The sequence below is a fragment of the Schistocerca serialis genome, chromosome 8 (genome assembly GCF_023864345.2).
Source record: "Schistocerca serialis cubense isolate TAMUIC-IGC-003099 chromosome 8, iqSchSeri2.2, whole genome shotgun sequence".
Lineage (NCBI taxonomy): Eukaryota > Metazoa > Arthropoda > Insecta > Orthoptera > Acrididae > Schistocerca > Schistocerca serialis.
Window position 1 is genome coordinate 317,255,169 of NC_064645.1, and position 24,842 is coordinate 317,280,010.

General features: G+C 45.0%; 1 protein-coding gene across 3 annotated transcripts in view; it reads right to left on the reverse strand.

Annotated features, from left to right (window-relative positions):
• Positions 1–24,842, reverse strand: part of LOC126416410 (sodium-coupled monocarboxylate transporter 1-like) — a 253,907-nt gene that overhangs the window by 110,394 nt on the left and 118,671 nt on the right. For all 3 annotated transcript variants that reach the window (XM_050084124.1, XM_050084122.1, XM_050084123.1), the window contains exon 7: positions 19,827–19,981. In XM_050084124.1, coding sequence (XP_049940081.1) covers positions 19,827–19,981 — 155 coding nt within the window. The remainder of the gene's footprint in view (positions 1–19,826; positions 19,982–24,842) is intronic.

Here is a 24,842-nt window from a genome sequence, read left to right on the forward strand (position 1 = left end):
ACAGATGAATTAAATGATGTATCAGGGAGAGGGACGCGGCCCATTCCCACGGCAGTTGTTAATGAAGTTCCTGTTGTTACAGCCGAATGTGCATGATATTCCGCAAATTCTGCAGCCAGTGCTCGAGTCATGTCACGGGAATTGTCTCTCCCTTCGTCAACAGTTCAAAAGATTTTGCAGCGCATTTTACACTGGTATCCCTACAAGATTCAGAATGTGCACCAAATGAAGCCACAAGATAGGCTACAAAGCCTTGACTTTTCCCTTCGTTTTCTGGCGTGCATGGAAATGGATGAAACGTGGCCAGAGAATAATGGACGAGTATCGTTTTACTCTGCACGGTGTTGAAAAAGCACAGAACTGTCATGTATGGGGCTCCTCTCTGCCACGGGTAGTGCAGGAACATCAGCTGCCCTCAGATTATGTGACTGTGTCGTGTGGATTCACAAGTTCCTTCATTTTCTATCCGTTTTTCTTCGAGGAGAGATGACACTTTGCGGGTCTGGTAGATGCACAGAGACATCTCCACATTATAAGGACCTCCTTGATGGGGCCACACAAAAAAATCTATACGTGTCACTTTTCCTGCAGGAGACCCACGTTGTTTCCGTACCATGGTCTGCGTTTAGCACTCTGGTTCAAAGTGATAAAATCGTGTTTCATCTCTAGTGATGATCCATTACAATAAATTCTCCTTCATTAGCATGACGGCCCAGTAGCTGCTGGCAGATGCACTAGTGCTCTTCGTCTAGCTGTTTTCGGATCCGTCTTTCACCGATCTTATGATAGTTGAGCTCGATGACATCATATGCAGAACCACGGCTGAAATGCATTCGGTATGCCACTTCAACAGTCACTCGTCAGTTATTGAAGATCAGATCACGACTTGTTAATATTGACATCAATAATGGATGTAATTATAGGTCCTTCTCTTAGCTCTGCCATTACGCTTTTGAGCTGTTCAGTTTATTGCTAAGGACATGGCCGCGAGGAAACATTACCCTCGTCTTTGGTGAATTTCAGCTCCAGGTCAACTTTAGACTACAAAATACGGATTACTAAACACTGTTCTTCATTGGCGCAAATCGAAAGTAGTTCAGCCACCTTTACGTCGCAAAACAGCGAAGAAAACTTATGTGACAACACTGAGACCCGTCACAAGTGATGAGAATGGCGCAATTTAGCGGCTGGCCAGCTCACGAAGCCATACTGCCAAACTAAAGGCGATTAGGACGAAAGTGCGTGTCAGTTAATAAAATAAACAGCCAATCAGTTGCCGGAAGTTTATTTGTTTAAATTTCACCTAGGTTTCGATACTACTAGGAGTATCTTCCTCTTCTGTGTTACTCGATTGCATTCCATAAAAAGTGTTCGATGTTTTCCTTCATTCAAAAGCAATAGCTACTTCACTCTTACAATTTCAATGGACATTTTGGTTATAATTACTGTATGTGAGTTCATGTGGTTCGTTTGTGATTAATGTAATAAGTTTTAATAAATGTGACCAAGTAGCACGACGTACTTCTTAAGAAGATACTCATAGTGTTATCAAAAGCTAAGTCGAGTTTATTTATTTAAACTTGCAGCAACTGATTAGCTGTTTACTTTATTAATCGAAGCTTACTTACAGTTGAAGTTCGTACCACGTTCAAGATTGGGAAAGTGCATATATTTGTTGACTTACCCTCACAGAACATCCAGTGAGCAGAAAACGAAAGAGTAATCGGCTTTTATCGCATACCTCCCCCCTTCCGCACTGTTGTGTTCTAACATTCTTGGCATATGAAACAAAAATTCCCCACCTGCAGCGGGTATTATGTTTAGTTTGATTTATTTTTCTAGGAAATGTGATTTATCAAAGTACGGAAGCGTGCTGAAAAGTAATGCCTCCTACCTTTCTTTAAGTGAAAATTCTTAAAGAAAGCAAATGTTGAAACTTTCTGGCAAATTAAAACTATGTGACGGACCGAGACTCGAACTCGGGGCTTCTGCCTTTCGCGGGCAAGTGTTTTACCATCAGAGCTCTTCAAGCACGAGTCACGACCCGTCCTCACAGCTTCACTTCCACCAGTACCTCGTCTCCCACCTTCAAAACTTCACAGAAGTTCTTCTGCGAAATTTGCAGAACTAACACTCCTGGAAGAAAGGATATTGCGGTGACATGGTTTTGCCACGGCCTGGGAGATATTTCCAGAATAAGATTTTCACTCTGAAGCGGAGTGTGCGCTGATATGAAACTTCCTGGCAGATTAAAGCTGCGTGCTGAACCGAGACTCGAACTCGGGACCTTTGCCTTTCGCGGGCAAGTTCTCTACCATCGCAAAGGTCCCGAATTCGAGTCTCGATCCGGCACACAGCATTAATCTGCCAGGAAGTTTCATATCAGCGCACACTCCGCTGCAGAGTGAAAACTTCATTCTGAAAACAAACGTTATTAACATTTTACATCTTTATTCTTCATGTCCTCATAATTGCAGCCCTTTGCTGCTAGAGGACTCCGGATTCAACCGTGCAACATGGCGGTATGTAACGTAATTACTCCGATGCGTGGGAACAGCGTGCTGTAACCAATTTTTGAATTCAAAGGGTTCATCCACACATTGTGCATCCTCTCCTTCAGCACTAAAACGCCAGACCATGCACAAGCACTGCGACATCAGCGAGAATCCGACGTCTTGGTTTCACTGTCTTAGATCAATCCCAATACAGACCCGACTTGGGTCCATCCGACTTTCATATTTTTACAAAACTTAAAGAACTTCTTCGAGGACTTCAATTTGATACTGATGAATCGGTGCAAGGAGAGGTCAGGATGTGGTCCTGTGAACGAAGTCAAACGTTCTACAATGACGGTATCATCATACTGAACTCTTGTTGGAAGCAATGTGTTCGCCGCCAGGGAGATTACGTTGAGAAATAAATATGTACATATGAACACTATAGTTTGTTTTATTTAAAATGTTTTAAGGGTTTGCACATAAAAAATTTAGGACACTGCTTTCCAACACGTCCTCATGTTTATCAGAAATAGTATAAAGTCTCGTTTACCAACGTTAAGCGTTTATTTTCATTTCTAGAGGAGAATGCTGGCTGTTTTGTGTGCTACGGATATCAGTACATAACATTAGGTTAGTATTCGCATCATTTTACCCAAAATTATGCCTTCTTTTTCTTCTTCTTCTTATTCTTTACTTCACGTACTAGGTAAACTGCCTGTTACGGTACTCTCTCTCTCGTATGGTCTTCCTACATTTCTTTTTCCAGTGCATTTATAACTGATAGCCTTTACCGGGAATCTTTCTCCACCAATACGATCTACATGCTCCTTCTATTTACCCTATTTTCCTTTATTTTTGTTTAGGTTATATATTCCTAAACCTTTCCTTTCATCTTCATTTCCTTTTCGATCTTTCATTGTACAGCTTTCTTCTCTTCTTAGAAGTTCCATTTCTTGGGCCTCTGTTCTACTTTCTTGGCGTCTTATTGTTGCCAATGCTTCACTGCCACAAATAGGTGTTGGTACTGCTATTGTTTTACAAAAGCTTCAGCTTGGTTCCTTCTCTGGATTTATTCTACAAACTTTTTGCAATGGTTCCACATATGGAAGTAAATTTATTTAATTTTTGGTTCATCTCATGGTTATATTCGTAATTGATGTCGCATCCTAGATATTTAAAATATTTAACTTCCTCCAAGATTTAATGGTTCGAGACTATTTTAGATTTTCTGACTATCTGCCACGAAATGCCATGACTTTCATTTTATCTACTGACAATGTTATGTTGTAATCTGAGGCTACCTGGTGCAACTCACTGACTCCCGTCTGGAGGTCATCTTCATTCTCTGTAATTAGAACTAGGTCTTCTGCGTGTAGAATAACATTTAGTCTATTGGCACGATCTAAAAGAATTCAATTTTTGTTTCAAAATTTTCCATTTGCTTATAACTTCATCTGTATACAGGATGTTCAAAAACTACACTGATGAGCTACAAGGGGACGTAGAAGTCGTCTTCAGGAACAGTATGAGGATAGGAACCCGTTCCCGGAAACGTCATCCGAATACGGTACAAAGTGCCGAAGTTAAAGGCACAGGCGCCTGTGTAAGTATGTGTACACAGGACGATTCCACGATGATGATAAAGACTTCCAGGGATAATGGAGAAGAATAAATTCATCAATTTGAGGTAAGTGACTCTGGTCGGGAAACGAAGTAGTCGAAAGTTATAAGCGAAAAACCTTCTGAAACTTCTGACGGTGGAGTATATGCACTGGTGCTATTGTTGCTAAGATTGTGGTGTAGACAACTTTCAGAGGTGGTAGTATGGACCGAGAAAAAAAATGGATACTGTAAGGGTTGTGAGAACATATTCATTTCACGACAGTGAAACACCCGCCTTATTGAACAAGTATTACTTTTAAGATATGTATTGTAGAGCCCAAGTTTACTGGACATTTTTTGCTTCTTTGAGTCCATACAACCTCCACCCAAAATGTGGAACGCGGAAATTGTTGTAGAAGATCTTTCCACAGGCGCCGGCAAGAATTACTTCGACGCTTTGTGGAGTCGTTGGATATTTCCGGATATTAGTTCCTAACCTCATTTTGTTCCTCAAGACACTTGCTACAGCTCCTTGAAGTTTGTCAGGTTGTTAATGTAATTTTGAAACACCCATTTCGTCTGTGTTAATCGGGTTTGTTGTTATATATTCCCATACATATAACAATTTTGATGTTTTTGCATATAGGCTTTTAATAGCATTTAGAAGATGAAATGGATAACCTCGTTCCTCCATAATATTGCACAGCATTTCAATATTCACATTATCGACTGCTTGCTCAAAATCCACAAAAGTATGATGGGTTTTCACATCGAACTCTCGTGTCTTTTCTATAACCTGTTGCAGTGTAAAAACATTGTCAATAGTTCCTCGTCCTTTCCTGGAAACCTGATTACCCTTCAGACATTAGCTTTTCCATGATATTTTTAAATCCTGATTTCAAGATCTTGGCATTTCATTTATAGGCTGCATTCAGAAGGCTTATGTTTCGATTGTTATTACATTTATTTTTATCGTCCTTTTTAAAGATAGAAATTACTTCGGATTTTAGCCAGTCTTTTGATACCTTCTTATTTTTCCAACATAGACTGAAAATTTGAAGAAGACTTACATGTAACAACAACTCTCCGTATTTCCACAGTTTCGTAGTAATACCATCTGAATCAGTGACTTTCCTATTTTTTTTTGTAGCTTTCAGAATTTCTGTCATTTCTTTCATATGTACAGTCTTAGACATAAAACCTGGCCGCCAGCCGGCCGCCACAGAGAGTGAGTACGAGTCGTTCACTTAAGGTGGCCAATAAAACTGACCGCCCCTGACAACTCTAAGTCCGGCCATCTGCACAATTCTGGCAACGCTGTAAGATGGGGAAGAGTCAAGAGGAAGTGTTGTCTACTTCCGAGGTGTTGTCGGATTGTGTGAGCCCGTGGTCTAAATCGGCTCACAGCCGTGATACCGTGCGGACGGGCTCGGCGCGCCGGGCAGTGCTCCGCAGGTATTGTTGTTTAACAGCTAGCGCGCGGTCGCGTCGTTGTATTGCCTTATAGTACCTGTACCGACCCGCCATGGCGTTCTCATATCGAAAAGCTACAATCAAACTAACGTTCAACGCATCATACACAAGACCGAAGGCCCATGAAATTGAACGGTTTCTACGAGACATCATGCACATAGAACCACAAGAACTGATAGGCATTCATCTGTCTATTGTAACCAGCACAGTGTACCTCAAACTGATTGACGAAGCGGCCTGCGACAGATTACTCCAACGATCTGCAAACGGCTTTCGCTTCTGTCCCGCAGACGGTAACGTGAGCATGGTAGGAGTTGACCATGCTAGTCTGGGGGTGCGTACCGTGCGCATCTTTGAACTACCGTTCCAAGTTCCTGCCAACCTAGTCGTTGATGCGCTACGGCCATACGGCACAGTTCTGAGCCACACAGAGGAGAAATGGAACACATTCGAAACATACCCTGTCCTTAACGGGATACGACAAGTGCGCATAGAACTTAAGAAGCACGTTCCATCATATATTTTCGTTGGTGGCTGCCGCGCAATTGTTATATATGATGGACAACCGAGGACCTGCTTGGGCTGCGGCCAAGAGGGCCACGTTAGAACTGAGTGTCTGCAGCGCCGCCTCGTTCAGGTGCCCCGCAATGAACTTCCCCAACGATCCACTATGACCTCTCTCCCGCTAATATATGTGGAGGCGGCACGACATGATGTGATGGATGATCAAAACCTGCTACCTCCTCAAGCCGCTGCCAGCTCCGTTGCAGAGTCAGCGCCGTCGACGACGCCGCAGCCCAACGGTGCAGAGGTTCCTACAGCCTCTACCCACCGCAGCGTCGTGGGCATCTAGCCACCGTCACTGTCGGGATCGGACACAGGGGTTTCTAGCGACCGAGACTGTGTCGAGCCCCGCCCTCCAGTGGATGTCGAATCTCGGACCCGAAAGCAAAAATCACCCAAGCGACACAAAAAGAGGCGATTGTCAGTTGAAGAACAGGACAGGGATGTGAAGCCGGTGGAAGACTTCGACTTCGTTGACTCGTCCACAACTGCAACAGACTCCAGTGGCATCATTCACCAGAAGGTGCCTGAAGACAAGGAACACTCTCCTAAATTTGGTGGCCCAGAAAACGAGGCGCATGGTGTCGACTCCCAAAATGTGGGCTCCTGTGAAAGCGACCAGCCACCAATGGCATCACAATCGTCTCTTGGTGATTGGGCAGACGATATGGAGGCAGATGATTCACAGCAAACATCGATATCTCCACCAGAGCCCATGGCTGACATTGAGCCCGGAGGGGTCTGCCAGTCAGGGACTCATACGGCACAGTAAAGCATAGCACTGTGGGCTTGCACCAGCACACTGCCTCCGCCACTTGATATGTCTCAGTCATACCGTGTGGGAACAGTCAATGTAAATGGTGTCCACTCCACTGTCAAGACCCGCATGTTACACGACATGATCAGAGCGGCAGACTTGGACATTGCCCTTCTCCAGGAGGTCCGTCCCGAGCTGCGTTTAGACCTATATGGCTACACCACCTACAGCCTACCCTTAGGTGATGGTGCAGGAGGAACGGCCATCCTTCTCCGAGATGGCATAGACGCGAAGGACGCGACGTACTTGCCGAACGGGCGAGGCATCGCACTCACACTTGGCGCAGTCCGCCTCATTAACGTCTACGCTCCCTCCGGTAATTCGCACCGTGGTGACAGGTATGTCTTCTATTCGGAGGAGGTAGCCCCACTTTTGCAAGGCAATATGGACCATTACATAGTGGGCGGCGATTTTAACAGTGTTCTGCGGCCCGAGGACCAGATACCGCATTACGTCCCATGCCCGGCTCTACAAGCATTGATACGTGACCTCGCGCTCCACGACACATGGCTCTTACATCATGGGACCCAGAGTGGATATACGCTCTTTACCAGCCATTCTGCCAGTCGTCTGGACCGGATATAAGTCTCGCGTGGCCTCCGCACAGCAACCTGTGATGCAGAACTCTGGCCGACGGCCTTCACGGACCATCTCACGTACATCTGCACTGTCACCTTACCTCGACAACTCACAAGACGCAGCAAGGGCCCGTGGACGCTGAACGTCTCCCTCCTTCGCGAGGAAGCGTGTCGGCGAGCAGTCACTGACACGTGGCGTCGATGTATCAGGCGCCTGCCCATGTATGCTTCCATGTTGCTGTGGTGGCTGGGATGTGTCAGACCTGCACTCCGAAAGACCTTGATGGCCTACGGGCGTGACAAATCGAACTGGCAAAGGGCAACATCGGAATTTTACTATACAGCGTTACGCGAGCTGGCGACGCAACCGCCGTCTCCCGAACGTCAGATGTCCGTACAACGCATCAAAGCTCGTCTACTCCGCATCAAGACAGAGCAGCTAGAAGGTGTCCGCATCCGTGCGCGAGTGCAAGACTGTATCCCCAACGAAACAGCGTCAGTGTATCACATTGTGCGCGAGAGGCGCCACCGCAAACGTCAGCTCATTACGGCGGTAAACACGGAGGAGGGCGGCCGCGCAGTGACACAAACGGACATCGCGCACACGTTTGCCAGACACTATGGGACCTTGTACATGGAATATCCGCGAAATGTACGTGATTATGACGAGCTGTTGCACGATTTTCCCGCCCCTCGGGACGTGGCACCCGATAATAGTCTGCTGTTGCCCATTACACCCGAAGAGCTGACATCGGCCTTGGCACGTAGAACACCGAACAAGTCGCCTGGACCGGACGGTTTACCCCTGGAATTCTACCGCACTTTTTACGACCTTACGGGCGACAAGTGGCTCCAAATATTTCAAGATCTGATCCGACCTGATTTCACTGTCCCCACAGAATTCACAGAAGGCATCTTGATCCCAGTGCCGAAACCGAATGGTGGTTGTAGGTGGCAGGACTTTCGCCCACTCACACTCCTCAACAACGACTACAAGATCTTCGCCCGTATCTCCGCGCGCGTCTCCACACCGCTATCGGGAAAGCCATCCACACCGATCGGACATGTTTAGGTGGTGTCAGCAACATTCATACGGCGTTAGGAGCACACCGCGACGTAATTGCTTTGACGGCGGCCTGCAAAATACGAGGCGCCCTTGTTACCGTAGATTTTGACCACGCATTCGACTGCGTCAACCACGGCTTCTTACGAGCAGTTTTGCAACACATGGGCCTCTCTCCGGAGTCTGCACAGGTGGTCCTACGACTGGTCCATGGAGCGCGCTCCCGCATGATGGTCAACGGTTATCAGTCTGGTCACATTGTTGTTGGACGGTCAGTGAGACAAGGGTGCCCCCTGTCGGGTATATTATTTGCTGCAGCGCTTGAACCAGCTTTACATGGTCTACGGCAGCGATTAACTGGTATCTCCTTGCGGGTCGTGACCTTTCGTTGTGGTGCATTCGCCGATGACGTGGTGTTCCTGGCCAGATCAGAGGATGAAATGCATATGGCGCTTCAGTGGCTACGCCAGTACGGGGCGGTCGCTGGGAGCGTCATTAACGTGAAGAAGACAAAATACATGGAGGTCGGAGGGGGGCTTTCCCACACAACGGCGGTGCCCTTTGACAAGGTGCCCGTACTCCAGTGTTTAGGAGTACAATTCTATAGCAATGTCCGCCGCACTGCGGCGGCTACGTTCCGCCGGCTCCTACACCAGACACGCGCTCTGCTGCAGGACAACAAACTGCGTCGCTTGGATATGCTCCTCAGAACACGTTATGTCAACACCTACCTTGTCTCAAAACTGAACTATTTTGCGCATATCCTTCCCTTTACGGCTACGATGGCCGACAGATTTCAAGCAGCATATGGACATTTCGTAAGCACCGGTCTGGTTTTTAAAGTCCAATACGCCACCCTGACACTGCCGCAGCGCGCGGGCGGTATCGGTTTAATTAATGTATATAACCGTGCGCGATCGCTTTATCTCAACACTATGCGCCGCACATGGACCTCTGCCCACGCCACTCTGACGGGCGCCCTGATAGCGGCAGTGGCACCACACTCTCTGCATCCCCCGGTTTCTGTAGGACACATTTCACCGGCACTCACCCACATCAGAGAGTTCTTGACTGACCTCAGCTACTTACGGTCAGAACTTCCGACGACACGGAAGCCCAGCACGAAAGACTATTATCGCCTCTATCAACAGCAGCAACCTGTAAATACGGTCGCCCACAGACATCCTGCGGTTGCCTGGAACACGGTCTGGCGAGCGGTACACACGCCTTTTCTACCTACGACGGTGCGTTCATTGTGGTACGTGGTTGTGAATGGGAAGTTCGCTACTCGTCAGAGGCTACATTACATACATCTGACAGACGATCCCTTGTGCCCGACATGCTCAGTCGTTGACTCGGATGCACACCGTCTGACTTGTGCGCGACCAGCGAGTGCTGGTTACTGACGCAGCGCATGCTGGCGTTACTCTTGCGGCAATTGCCGGAGTCTATCTTCCCAGATGAGGTATTGCGCCCCGACGGCGTATACTTTCCATCAACCAGAACGAACGCCGTTAACTGGCTAAAAGGCATGGCCGTTTACTACATATTTTGCAATGCTCCCAAAGGCACACTCGATTACTGGTCCCTATTGATGACGACACATGCAGCTTTCAGCCGCCACCCGAAGTACAGAACTCGTTTCGCAAATTATTTAGGTTCATTATTTGCGGATCCTCCTGCTCACTGGGGCGTTCCGGGTATGAGACGCTGAAAATGAAGAAGAATCCTGGAGCATATTGATCCTCTATGGACGGAATAGGGGGAAACCCCCCCAACAGACGAGAAGACGACTCGGACGCTCGGCTACGGCATTTGCAGGATCTTTCGTTGTAACGAAACACAAATAAATCTATAAATACAATACAAAGTGAAAATTAAAAAAAAAGAAAATTAAAAATGTTGTAAAACTTAAAGAAATAAATAAATAGAACAACATCGACAAACCCACTACATCCCCTTCCTGATCCTTCGATCCTCGGAAAAAAAAAAAGTGGAAACCGTCGTGCATTCTAAACTTATGGTCGCCTGTTCGCGTCCAACTGTATTTTTTTTTTTTACGTTTCGGCCCTCACCTAAAGTTATGAGTCTGATTGAACATCGAACATAATTCGCTTCACATTCTACCCACCAGTAATAACAAGAACTTCTACAAACAATTCCGCAGGACAGCTCATGGCTCCGACGTGATCAGAACAGCTTACACTCGAGCGTTTCCTCGCTGTGCAACGGCTACCGGCCACCGGCCAGACGCCACCCGCCGCCTGAAATCCGGCGCCGTTCAGGTCAACGCGGCGCGACGCTGTCAGCGTATGTGTCAACTGTCATTTTCGAATTTGAAGCTCTACTTATTATCTTACAGTTAAGCATTGGATTTTGCATACCTGAAAATCATGAACTACGGTTAAGCATTGTAAAATTGAGTCGCAAGTGGAAAAAGGTGTAATATCTGCAACACAATATATACTTTTGGTATAACAGAGGGGTGAATGCAGAAAAGGCAGCTAGAAAGATTTGAACTGTGTGTGGAGCGAGTGCTTTTGGGAAAAATACGCCAAAAAAGATATTCTTGTTTCAACAAAGATCGTTCTGGCATGAATGATTTTCCACATTAAGGAAGTCTCGACTACTGATATATGTGATGGATTACCACTTAACCATGATGCGACATTTGCATTCAACAGGAAAAGTTCAGAAGTCCGGTGTAGGAGTACTGTTTGATCTAATTCGAAACAAAAATCACCGGAGTGACTATTACTGAACGTCATCAGGTCGCTCATTGAGCATTCCTATGCAGTACTGTTACTGGTAACGAGTTATGATGCCTTTACCGTTAACTTTCTAAGCAGAAATGAAAGGCTGAGCCCCACCAAAAGACAAACTCGAGCAAAGGGTAGTGTGAACATAATAGTTTACACCTGATGGCATAAAAAATGTGTTTTGGGCTACGAATTCTGCTCCAAGGAGTGTGTGCATCACAGTAAGAATTTGTTGCCAACAACTGAGACACCTGTCGGTCGCAGTGTAAGAAAATCGACTGACAAAACTACATCACCTGTTCTACTGTACGATAACGCACTCTGTTGATCTGAGAAACAAAACTATGCAGGAGATTGATAGGAAAGTCGTCTTTCAAGCACTTGTATTGATAGGGAAGTCATCTCTCAAGCAGTTGTCCCTCTCGTCATATACTCGTAGAATTTTACGTTTCCTGTTCCTGATTGATCAACCGTCAAGAGAATTCATTTCTAGACGAAAATACTCTTCAAACCACACTGGTTTAATAACATCGTTAGAAGCAGTAGGTTTCCACGGGCGTGGAATTTGTAAACTACTTTAGCATTGTCAGATTGTTTTAGATATCGAGAAAGAAAATTCTGCTGCTGATTAATTTCTCTTTGATGATTAGTGTTGCGTTCAGTAAACTAATGGAAAACGCAATTAAAATATTCACTGTACTAACACAAATTAAATTCAGCTCACTGCAGGAACATCACGACGGCAGTCTATCATAATAAAGCATCAAGTATCTGTAAGACGATTGCGCCTATTTTAACACTAATTAGTAGGATATTACCGACTTTTGACTTCAAAAAGGTCTGTATTTACTTCATTTTCTGTACCATTCGCAAGTATTATGAAAATGTGGCAGTTCATAGATAAAATTATGTATTCACAACAAAAAATATGTCGGCTGAAAACAAATGTGGCATTATGAAGTTTGCAGTACCATAAGGTTTTCTCACTGACACTAAGAGGTACTAAAAGTAGCAAGACGAATTTTGCTCGAGCGTTGTCTTACAATTCCCTTATTGAGTTTGTATCTGCCTGCTTGTAGCTCTGCTACAAAAGAATTAAAAATCTGGCTTCCAAGCGAGTCTCGAAAGGCGAACGAAAGCCAAGCATGTTACCTGAGAACTGTTTTTTTTTTCCTAAAGTGGGTAGACAACATTTTGAGGTTGAATTGTTGGCAAATGTCAGTCAGACATATGCCGTTGGTGTAAGTGTTTCGGTGTGTTGAATTTGTACCAATGATTTTTCTATAGGGGTTTTCTGTCCCAAATACAGAGTTGAAGTCTCCCAAGCTGTTTTACAGAGGAAGACCGCACTGCAGTTCCTTCTCTAAATCCTCGCACAAACGAAAAAATGACTGACATCAAAATAAGTGTCCAAGGAATAGAAAAGCAACTGAAATCACCTAACAGAGGAAAGTCCACTGGACCTGACGGGATACCAATTCGATTCTACACAGAGTACGCGAAAAAACTTGCCTCCCTTCTAACAGCCGTGTACCGCAAGTCTCTAGAGGAACGGAAGGTTTCAAATGATTGGAAAAGAGCACAGGTAGTCCCAGTCTTCAAGAAGGGCCGTCGAGCAGATGCGCAAAACTATAGACCTATATCTCTGACATCGATCTGTTGTAGAATTTTAGAACATGATTTCTGCTCTCGTATCATGTCATTTCTGGAAACCCAGAATCTACTCTGTAGGAATCAACATGGATTCCGGAAACAGCGATCGTGTGAGACCCAACTCGCTTTATTTGCTCATGAGACCCAGAAAATATTAGATACAGGCTCCCAGGTAGATGCCATTTTCCTTGACTTCCGAAAGGCGTCCGATACAGTTCCGCACTGTCGCCTGATAAACGAATAAAGAGCCTGCGGAATTTCAGATCAGCTGTGTGGCTGGATTGAACAATTTTTAGCAAACAGAACACAGCATGTTATTCTCAATGGAGAGACGTCTACAGACGTTACAGTAACCTTTGGCGTGCCACAGGGGAGTGTTATGGGACCATTGCTTTTCACAAAATATATAAATGACCTAGTAAATAGTGTCGGATGTTCCATGCGGCTTTTCGCGGATGATGCTTTAGTATACAGAGAAGTTGCAGCATTAGAAAATTGTAGCGAAATGCAGGAAGATCTGCAGCGGATAGGCACTTGGTGCAGGGAGTGGCAACTGACCCTTAACGTAGATAAATGTAATGTATTGCGAATACATAGAAAGAAGGATCCTTTATTGTATCATTATATGTTAGCGGAACAAACACTGGTAGCAGTTACTTCTGTAAAATATGTGGGAGTATGTGTGCGGAACGATTTGAAGTGGAATGATCATATAAAATTAATTGTTGGTAAGGCGGGTGCAACGTTGCGATTGATTGGGAGAGTCCTTAGAAAATGTAGTCTATCAACAAAGGAGGTGGCTTACAAAACACTCGTTCGACCTATGCTTGAGTATTGCTCATCATTGTGGGATCCGTACCAGGTCAGGTTGACAGAGGAGATAGAGAAGATCCAAAGAAGAGCGGCGCGTTTCGTCACAGGGTTATTTGGTAGGCGTGATAGCGTTACGGAGATGTTTAGCAAACTCAAGTCGGAGAGACTGAAAGAGAGGCGCTCTGCACCGCGGTGTAGCTTGCGGTCAAGGTTTCGAGATAGTGCGTTTCTGGATGGGGTATCGAATATATTGCTTCCCTCTACTTATACCTCCCGAGGAGATCACGAATGTAAATTTAGAGAGATTCGAGCGCGCACGGAGGCTTTCCGGCAGTCGTTCTTCCCGCGAACCATACGCGACTGGAACAGGAAAGGGAGGTAAAGACAGTGGCACGTAAAGTGCCTTACGCCACACACCATTGGGTGGCTTGCGGAGTATAAATGTACATTTTCGGTGTTTTTCTTATTTTCGATATTCGTCTGGGCATGTGCATTGATGAGTGTATATTTTTTATTAGGGCTCTGAATGAGCATAGTCATAAGTCAATTGTTGATGGGTGTGATTTCTTTGACAGAGGTGATGATAGATCTGTGTTCGAGAAATGCCATGCTGAAGATTGGTGCGCATTTCGCTATCTTTTGTTGTGTTTTGCTCTTCAAGATGCGATGGTTCCCGTAATGCAAGTCAGTTAGTCTTTGTTCTCGAAGAGCAAGCATGAGAATTTTTTGTCGGTCGTTTTTCTATGTGAGATTATATAGTTTTCGTGTTTGGATCAATGTATCGATGTTTAGTTTGTAAATGCATGTTTTCTGCTTGTAGGGAAATTTACCAGAGATCTCCGATATTCTCTGCCGTGCTATCCTGGACTCCCCAGAATCCGAAAATCCAGCTGCCGCCTTTCGACGGGCGGGTTGTGTACCACCTGGGGTAAAGTTGACTTTGCTTGAACAGTTCATATTTGTTTCTGTTTCATTGGTATGGCCTGGGTGATACCAGGACCAGACAGGACCAGAGGGTGCTGAAGCCTTTTGGACGAAAATATTTTCAGCTGAGCTCGTTGAGCTAACAGACGGTGACCAGAGTACCGGTGATTTTCAGTCAAGACGTGTCTGGATTTTGTGTTCAACGGATAGAGTAGCCGTTTAGAATTGTGTTAGTATTTGGTTCAGCCCAATTATTTGATTTCCTCGCTACCACCCATATGTGGGAGGCTTTCCCCTATCCGCCACACAGGATTATCATCATCATCATCATCATGTCATCAGAAAATCGGATATGGTGTATCTTCCCATCACTGAAGTAGATGTGTATTGTTCGACTCAATATTTCCATCGCATAAATGTGGGTTATAATTACGTTGCATTGCTGCTAGTGGACATATTTCTCACTTTTTCTTAGACGGTTGCTAAATGTTACTCCATCAAAGGAATTATGTGCCAGCATTGTTGCATTGCAGACGTTCAAATTTTCCGATTTCTGTAATTTCATTTCGATACCGGATCGTTCTAATCGGAATCAGCCCGTCAGTCTTAATGTGGATATCCGACTACGGCTCTCATCATACACGATAGACTGGGTAAACCACATTCTTAATCGGACTGTTGAATCTCGATCACTTATCTATGACAGGGCCTGAATCCTTAAACACTATGGAAAATACTAATACAATGTGCTTATTACAAATACGTTATTTGAATATAAATATATGAAGTAACCAGAGAACAGTTTATTTACAGGAACAGTGCCCCATCTATCATACCAGAGCAGTGCAAGATTGGTTCCAGGGCCAAGAGAGGATCAATCTGTTGTCGTTTGTTACACGATCACCGAACATCAACCAGATAGAGAATATGTGGGCAGAAGTAACAAGGCCATTGTCATGTGGACCTACAAATGCAAGCAACCTTTGGACGAATATAGAAAACGTATGGTGGGAAGTAAACCATGACGCTACACTATCGATGACTTAATGAAATCAATGCCCCTACGCCTTCGATACATCTTAGGTAATGATGGTGGGTGGGTTGGTTACTAAAAGTATACTTGTCCACAATACCCATGTGGGCAATTATCTGATAATCGCTCAAGCTTTGTTTTGTCGCAGCTCTTTAGCATACAAATCCATTTCTTTTCAGTCTCCTCCTTACAATTCTTGCAATGCAAGGTAATTGAAAAATCTCATTCACTCGACGCCAACTGAGGAATTGATTGGAGCAAATGTTGTTCAACACACAGTAGTCGTCACCCTCACTGGAATCAATGACTGTTGTGTGTGTGTGTGTGTGTGTGTGTGTGTGTGTGTGTGTGTGTGTGTGTGTGTGTGTGTGTGTGTGTGTGTGATTTCGTGTTTACGCGCAATCTGAATCAATACTATTAACATTAGAGAGACAACTAACAATAAATATTGCATCAAATATGGCTGTAAAGTATTTTAATGCGATGGTAAGTTAAAAACTGAATTTTTACCCAACCCGCGTCCCGCATATTACGTTAAGTAAGTAAGATGTATTAGCTCCATAATATCGTTAGAAGAGACAGTGCGCTCTTGTTGTCGCGGCTCGTAAGTGCAGCGACTAGCAGTGCCCAATGCTGCCGCGATTTGTTTATGTTGGCTGAGCGTGGACACTGCAGCAGACACTTCGCCATAAACAGAAAGAAATCACCATGGCACAGACTGCAGTGAGCGGACATCACTACCTCCATGTTCTTATAGTAGCAAACGTGAGACTCTACTCACATGATCCATGGAGGAATTGCAACGGGTATCATCAGAATATTTACCAGTGATGAAATGTCCACTCTATTTGAATCACAAAACTATGGGAACATTCTCCCAAAGTAATGTGAGATGATACAAAAATTTATCTAAGACGCAAAAATTAGCTGCAGAGCTTCCATGCACGCAGTGGTAGCACATAAGGAAATATTATGTTTTGGAAGCGTATATTTCATTTCATCTTCTCATAACAACGCCCTTGTTTTATTATGAAGTGAGAAAATAAACACGAAAAACTAAAATTCCTGGAAGCATATAAGTCATTCCCTCATCTCATATCATAGCCTTTGTTTTAGTATAAAGTAAAAATAAATAGTTTAGGGTTCTGAAGCATAATATGACACCAGATTCTTATCGTAGGCGCTATCGGAAAAGCAAAAATCAGGGTGCTGTCCATTTTTTTGTCCCACAATATGTTTCTTTTCATGCATTACTACCGCTCGGAGATTCTTATTTAAGGACTTTTAGGCATCAAGTTCTTCAGCAGACTAAGCCTTATGTTATTGTGCCAATTACAGTATGGGAAAAATGCAACAAAGGCGAGTTTCCCTAGAGCAGTGAGGATATTTGCACATGTCTGTATTCAGCAATGACTGCCAACTGCCACAACATTTCACAGAATCCATGCGGCCGGCAACACAGCTGTACGTGCAGTTCACACTTCATTCAGTAAGACGTCAGGAGATGGACGGAAACGTCAAATTTACGTCACTTTCCGAGTTGTATTCGATCCAGAATGACGTGTTATTAAGGTAGTTGAGCGTTCTAGCAAGTACATGCTGATAATTTCCATATGAGTATTCCGACAGGCAAAATAACCCGTTATTATACTTTTTGTTGTGAATACATAATTTTATCTATGAACTGCCACATTTTCATAATACTTGCGAATGGTACAGAAAATGAAGTAAATACAGACCTTTTTGAAGTCAAAAGTCGGTAATATCCTACTAATTAGTGTTAAAATAGGCGCAATCGTCTTACAGATACTTGATGCTTTATTATGATAGACTGCCGTCGTGATGTTTCTGCAGTGAGCTGAATTTAATTTGTGTTAGTACAGTGAATATTTTAATTGCGTTTTCCATTAGTTTACTGAACGCAACACTAATCATCAAAGAGAAATTAATCAGCAGCAGAATTTTCTTTCTCGATATCTAAAACAATCTGACAATGCTAAAGTAGTTTACAAATTCCACGCCCGTGGAAACCTACTGCTTCTAACGATGTTATTAAACCAGTGTGGTTTGAAGAGTATTTTCGTCTAGAAATGAATTCTCTTGACGGTTGATCAATCAGGAACAGGAAACGTAAAATTCTACGAGTATATGACGAGAGGGACAACTGCTTGAGAGATGACTTCCCTATCAATTCAAGGGCTTGAAAGACGACTTTCCTATCAATCTCCTGCATAGTTTTGTTTCTCAAATCAACAGAGTGCGTTATCGTACAGTAGGACAGGTGATGTAGTTTTGTCGGTCGATTTTCTTACACTGCGACCGAAAGGTGTCTCAGTTGTTGGCAACACATTCCTGCTGTGATGCACAGACTCCTTGGAGCAGAATTCGTAGCCCAAAACACATTTTTGGTGCCATCAGATGTAAACTATTATGTTCACACTACCCTTTGCTCGAGTTTGTCTTTTGGTGGGGCTCAGCCTTTCATTTCTACTTAGAAAGTTAACGGTAAAGGCATCATAACTCGTTACCAGTAACAGTACTGCATAGGAATGCTCAATGAGCGACCTGATGACGTTCAGTAATAGTCACTCCGGTGATGTTTGTTTCGAATTAGAGCAAGCAGTACTCCTACACCGGACTTCTGAACTTTTCCTGTTGAATGCAAATGTCGCATCATGGTTAAGTGGTAATCCATCACATATATCAGTAGTCGAGACTTCCTTAATGTGGAAAATCATTCATGCCAGAACGATCTTTGCTGAAACAAGAATATCTTTTTTGGCGTATTTTTACCAAAAGTCCTCGCTCCACACACAGTTCAAATCTTTCTAGCTGCCTCCTCTGCATTCACCCCTCTGTTATGCCAAAAGTATATATTGTGTTGCAGATATTACAGCTTTTTCCACTTGCGACTCAATTTTACAATGCTTAACCGTAGTTCATGATTTCCAGGTATGCAAAATCTAATGCTTAACTGTAAGATAATAAGTAGAGCTTCAAATTCGAAAATGACAGTTGACACATACGCTGACAGCGTCGCGCCGCGTTGACCTGAACGGCGCCGGATTTCAGGCGGCGGGTGGCGTCTGGCCGGTGGCCGGTAGCCGTTGCACAGCGAGGAAACGCTAAGTGTATGCTGTTCTAATCACGTCGGAGCCATGAGCTGTCCTGCGGAATTGTTTGTAGAAGTGCTTGTTATTACTGGTGGGTAGAATGTGAAGCGAATTATGTTCGATGTTCAATCAGACTCATAACTTTAGGTGAGTGCCGAAACGTAAAAAAAAAAAAAAAAAAAAAAAAAAAAAAAAAAAAAAAAAAAAAAAATACAGTCGGACGCGAACAGGCGACCATAAGTTTAGAATGGACGACGGTTTCCACTTTTTTTTTTGCATTTTGTTCGTTATTGATCGTTGTGTTCGGTCGTTGCTGACGTCGCAAGACATCCTGTTCAAGTTCGGTGGTTGATACTTGCACTCAGTTTTTTATTACAGAGGCCAACCGGCTCTCTGACCGAACACGCTGAGCTACCGTGCCGGCTCCACTAGACCACGGGCTCACACAATCCGACAACTCCTCGGAAGTAGATAACACTTCCTCTTGTCACTTCCCCATCTTACAGCGTTGCCAGATTGTGCAGATGGCCGGACTTAGTTGTCAGGGGCAGTCAGTTTTATTGGCCACCTTAAGTGAACGACTTGGACTTAGTCTCTGTGGCGGCCGGCCGGCGGCCAGTTTTTAAGTCTAAGACTGTACAAACATAACTGTGGCACAACGGAATTAACAGCAATAAACGAGAAACATCATGCAGGCAGTCAGTGTGTTATTTACTTTTATCACGTACATTGGATATGTTGTGTCAGTGCTAAGAGTGTCAATATAAGTAGGCATTCATTTTAGTTTATTCAAGCTCAGGAAATGAACCATGATTGAATCAATATGGAATCTGCAATATGAGACTTCTAAATGTAGAGCGTACTGTGTGGGCAGTGTGGTAGCGATATGTGTCGTGTTCACTAGACGTGGTGGGCCAGAGGAGTCGACGTACTCACAGCGGCGGCTCGATGCGGCCAGAGTCCACGTTTCGGCTCCAGACGACGCCAAAGCCGCCGACGTCGAGCGTGCCCTTGACGACCACCAGCACCACCCCGCCGAACATGACCAGCGTCTGCACCGCGTCCGTCCACACCACCGCCCTCAGACCTCCCTGCAATGCCGTACCACCTTGTGTACCATATACCATATACTGGATCTCATATCTACGTGTACTTCTACATCTACAGGGGCTGGACAAAAATACGGAAACTCCAAAAACGCAATACATTACTATGTCTAATACAGTGTAGGAAAACCGTTGGCATTTAAAGCCATTCTATTCGTCTCGGACTGGATAAATAGAGGTCCTGTACGGTTCTCAAGGGCCTCTTATACCATTCTTCCTGAAAAATAGTGACGAGTTCAGGTAACGATGTTGAGGTGGATAGCGATCATGCCTCCTTCTCTCCAAAGTAGCCGCGTGGGATTAGCCGAGGGTCTTTGTCGCTGCAGTCGTGGACTGTACGGCTGGTCCCGGCGGAGGTTCGAGTCCTCCCTCGGGCATGGGTGTGTGTGTTTGTCCTTAGGATAGTTTAGGTTAAGTAGTGTGTAAGCTTAGGGACTGATGACCTTAGCAGTTAAGTCCCATAGGATTTCACACAAATTTAAATTCTCCGAAGTAGACCACAAAGGTTCATTAACATCTGGTGACCATCGTGTCCAGGGGAGGGGTGACAAATCGTCCTCGTGGTCACAAAGCCTGTCCTGGACGATGTGATGTGTGTGGAAAGGGGCCCTGTGTTCTTGGAACACAACATCATTATTGGGGAATAAACATTGTACCGTGGGATGGACCTGGTCAGTCAGACTGGTGGCATAATCCATGGCAGTAATGTAATGCAGCCCACGTAATACCTCGATACGGCTGCCGTAATCACCACCAATCTACCTGCCCCCCCCCCCCCCCCAGGTATCACTCTTGGGATATAAACTCGACCAGACGTTGGAAACAGATCGAAGCAAGGTTCATCCGACCAAATGACTTTCTTTCATCGCTCCACAGTCCAGTTTTTATGGCTGCGGCATAACGTTTCCCTGTCACTAGCATTTGCATCACTGATGAGTGGGCCGGCCGGTGTGGCCGTGCGGTTCTAGGCGCTTAAGTACGGAACCACGTGGCTTCGACGGTCGCAGGTTCGAATCCTGCCTCGGGCATAGATGTGTGTGATGTCCTTAGGTTAGTTAGGTTTAAATAGTTCTACGTTCTAGGGGACTGATGACCATAGATGTTAAGTCCCATAGCGCTCAGAGCCATTTGAGCCAACTGATGAGTGGTTTTGGAATTCCATCTCGGGCTGCAGTTCCGTGCTTACAGGGTTCCCTTTATGTTGTTTTGGTGCTGGCAAGGTCGCGAGTGCTACTTTCACTTGTGCACTGACTTTTTCAGTTCTCTGTATCATATTTTTCCTCGCAATCCTCTTCAATCACCGTCAGTCACGGTCATTCATCACACATTTCTGTCCGCGTTGAGACTTAGCGGATGATGTTTTTCTTCTTTCCCTGTATGTGGTTAAATATTCGAGAGGGTACTGCTTGGAACACCAAACAGCTCGGCTCCCTTTGTTATAGAAGCACCTACCACACGAGAACCAACGATGCACTCACGTTTAAGTTCACTTAGTTGCGAATAAAAGCACTCGCACCTACACAGAACGTTGTTCTGACCACGTTTCACACCTATGTCGTGCTGAGGGTGTTGCACAGGTGCTGTTCGTTGTAAAATACAACAACGCAACATGGAGGCTTGGCTATCATCTGCATTTACCTTAAATCACGCATTTCTTGCGGTGTTTTCATATTTCTTTTTTTGCAACCCCTGTACATGTGTATCTACTTATTCCACAGGCAAATGCACAGTGTGTAACACAGGACACTTAAGACCACTACAAGTCATTTTCCATCCTGGTCGATTCCAAAATGGAGTGAGAGGGAATGATTACTTGAATACCAATTTACGAACCATAATTCCGCTTATTTCGTTCTTACAGATTAACTTTGGAGGCATCAGAACCTTTAAGTATTCTGTGGCGAGTGCCGCTTCTAAAATCTTCGTCAATAACATTTTTCGAACGATCGTCTTCTTCTGAAGACGACATCATGGAGCATTTACTTTACACTTCCCACCTGATGGAGCCGACCAGAAACAACTCTGACCTCCTGGGGATGCCAAAAACTCCTGCAGTACTCAAGAATGGCTCACACGAGTTTTCTGTGCATGATCTCCGACGTGTGTTGTTTACAGTTTCCCAGATCTTTCCCCACAAATTGCATCTGCCATTCGCGTTCTCTGTAACTAATCTTAAGGGCTCGTTCCATTACATGTCCTTTCGTGACGTTACGATTTGATGGTTAATCGATGTGACTGTGCCCGTCAGCATACAACTAATACTGCAATCGAACACGTACAGGAATTCTTCTGCTGCCAGTCCACACGACCTTACACTCTTCTACATTTAGAGTTAGTTGTCATTCATCACGCCATATAAGAATACCAAGTTATCCTCATCATCTACGGTCACTAAACGATGTAACGTTGCAGTACACAACAGCACCATGAATTAATGGCCTCAAATAGCTGTCCACACTATCCTACACAATGCTTATGCACGTGGTGCAGCGGGAGCGGTCTTATCACACTTCCCTGACACCCTACAGATACCACCGTCTCTGAGGAAAACTCATCGTCTAGGACAAAATACCTGGATTTCTTACTGAAAAAGTCTTCGAGCAACTCAAATTTCCTAATAAATTCGTTCCGAATAGGCCATGAAAGCCCAACGGTACCGACCAGCCGCCGTATCATCCTCAGCACATAGGTGTCACTGGATGCGGATATGGAGGGGCATGTGGTCAGCACACTGCTCTCCCGGCAGTATTTGAATTTCTGAGACCGGAGCCGCTACTTCACAGTCAAGTAGCTCCTCAGTTTGCCCCACAAGGGCTGAGTGCACCCCGATTGCCAACAGCGCTCGCCCGACCAGATAGTCACCCATCCCAGTGCTAGCACAGCCCGACAGCGCTTAACTCTGGTAATCTGACGGGAATCGGTGTTACCACTGCGGCAAGGCCGTTGACATCAATCTTTAGTAAGGCTCATATTGAAGTGTAATGTCAACAATTACACTACTGGCCATTAAAATTGCTACACTAAGAAGAAATGCATATGATGAACGGGTATTCGTTGGACAAATATATTATACTAGAAATGAATGTGATTATATTTTCACGTGATTTGGGTGCATAGATCCTGAGAAATCAGTATCCTGAACAACCACCTCTGGTCGTAATAACGGCCTTGAAACGCCTGGGCATTGAGTGAAACAGAGCTTGGATGGCGTGTACAGGTACAGCTGCCCCTGCAGCTTCAACACGACACCACAGTTCATCAAGAGTAGTGACTGGCGTATTGTGACGAGCCAGTTGCTCGGCCACCATTGACCAGACGTTTTCAGTTGGTGAGAGATCTGGAGAATGTGCTGGCCAGGGCAGCAGTTGAACATTTTCTGTATCCAGAAAGGCCCATACAGGACCTCCAACATGCTGTCGTGCATTATCCTGCTGAAATGTAGGGTTTCGCATGAATCGAATGAGGGGAAGAGCCACGGGTCGTAACACATCTGAAATCTAACGTCCACTGTGCAAGATGCCGTCAGTGCGAACAAGAGGTGACCGAGACGTGTAACCAATGGCAACTCATACCATCACGCCGGGTGATACACCAGTATGGCGATGACGAATACACGCTTCCAATGTGCGTTCACCGCGATGTCGCCAAACACGGATGCGACCATCATGATGCTGTAAACAGAACCCGGATTCATCTGAAAAAATGACGTTTTGCCATTCGTGCACCCAGGTTCGTCGTTGAGTACACCATCGCAGGCGGTCCTGTCTGTGATGGAGCGTCAAGGGTAACCGCAGCCATGGTCTCCGAGCTGATAGTCCATGCTGCTGCAAACGTCGTCGAACTGTTCGTGCAGATGGTTTTCGTCTTGCAAACGTCCCTGTCTGTTGACTCAGGGATCGAGACGTGGCTGCACGATCCGTTCCAGCCATGCAGATAAGATGCCTGTCATCTCGACTGCTAGTGATACGAGGCCGTTGGGATCCAGCACGGCGTTCCGTATTACCCTCCTGAACCTACCGATTCCATATTCTACTAACAGTCATTGGGTCTCGACCAACGCGAGCAGCAATGTCACGATACGGTAAACCGCAATCGCGATAGGCTACAATCCGACCTTTATCAAAGTCGGAAACGTGATGGTACGCATTTCTCCTCCTTACACGAGGCATCACAACAGCGTTTCACCAGGCAACGCCGGTCAACTGCTGTTTGTATATGAGAAATCGGTTGGAAACTTTCCTCACGTCAGCACGTTGTAGGTGTCGCCACCGGTGCCAACGTTGTGTGAATGCTCTGAAAAACTAATCATATGCATATCACAGCTTCTCTTTCCTGTCGGTTAAATTTTGCGTCTGTAGCACGTCATCTTCGTGGTGTAGTAATTTTAATGGCCAGTTGTGTATGAGAGGAAGGATATTAGTTGCTAATGACACACCATGTGCATCAGGAGGGTGACAGAAAATGAGAGTGCGGAGGTGCAGAGAGCAGCCTTCTAAGCGATGTGATTATGTATTACACTTCATAATATAGACATCGCCGACATTTAAGAAATGTTCAAAATAGATCATTAACGCCGAATGAAAAATGGAACGAAACAGTGATGACAAAGGTTCGCACCATCAAGATTGAAAGCGAATTCCTTGTGAGCTTAAAACCGTGCAGGACGTTCAGCTAGGTATCCGTTCTTAAGGAATACCTATAGAATCATATTTGAAAACGGGAGGATAAGAACTGACGGAATGTGATGGCACGCAACTGAATAAGAAACAGTCTGTCGCAGAGATTATCGTGAAACTGGCTATCCCTCAAGGTGTAGCTGCAGATAGTGCGATAAAACGTGCGACAA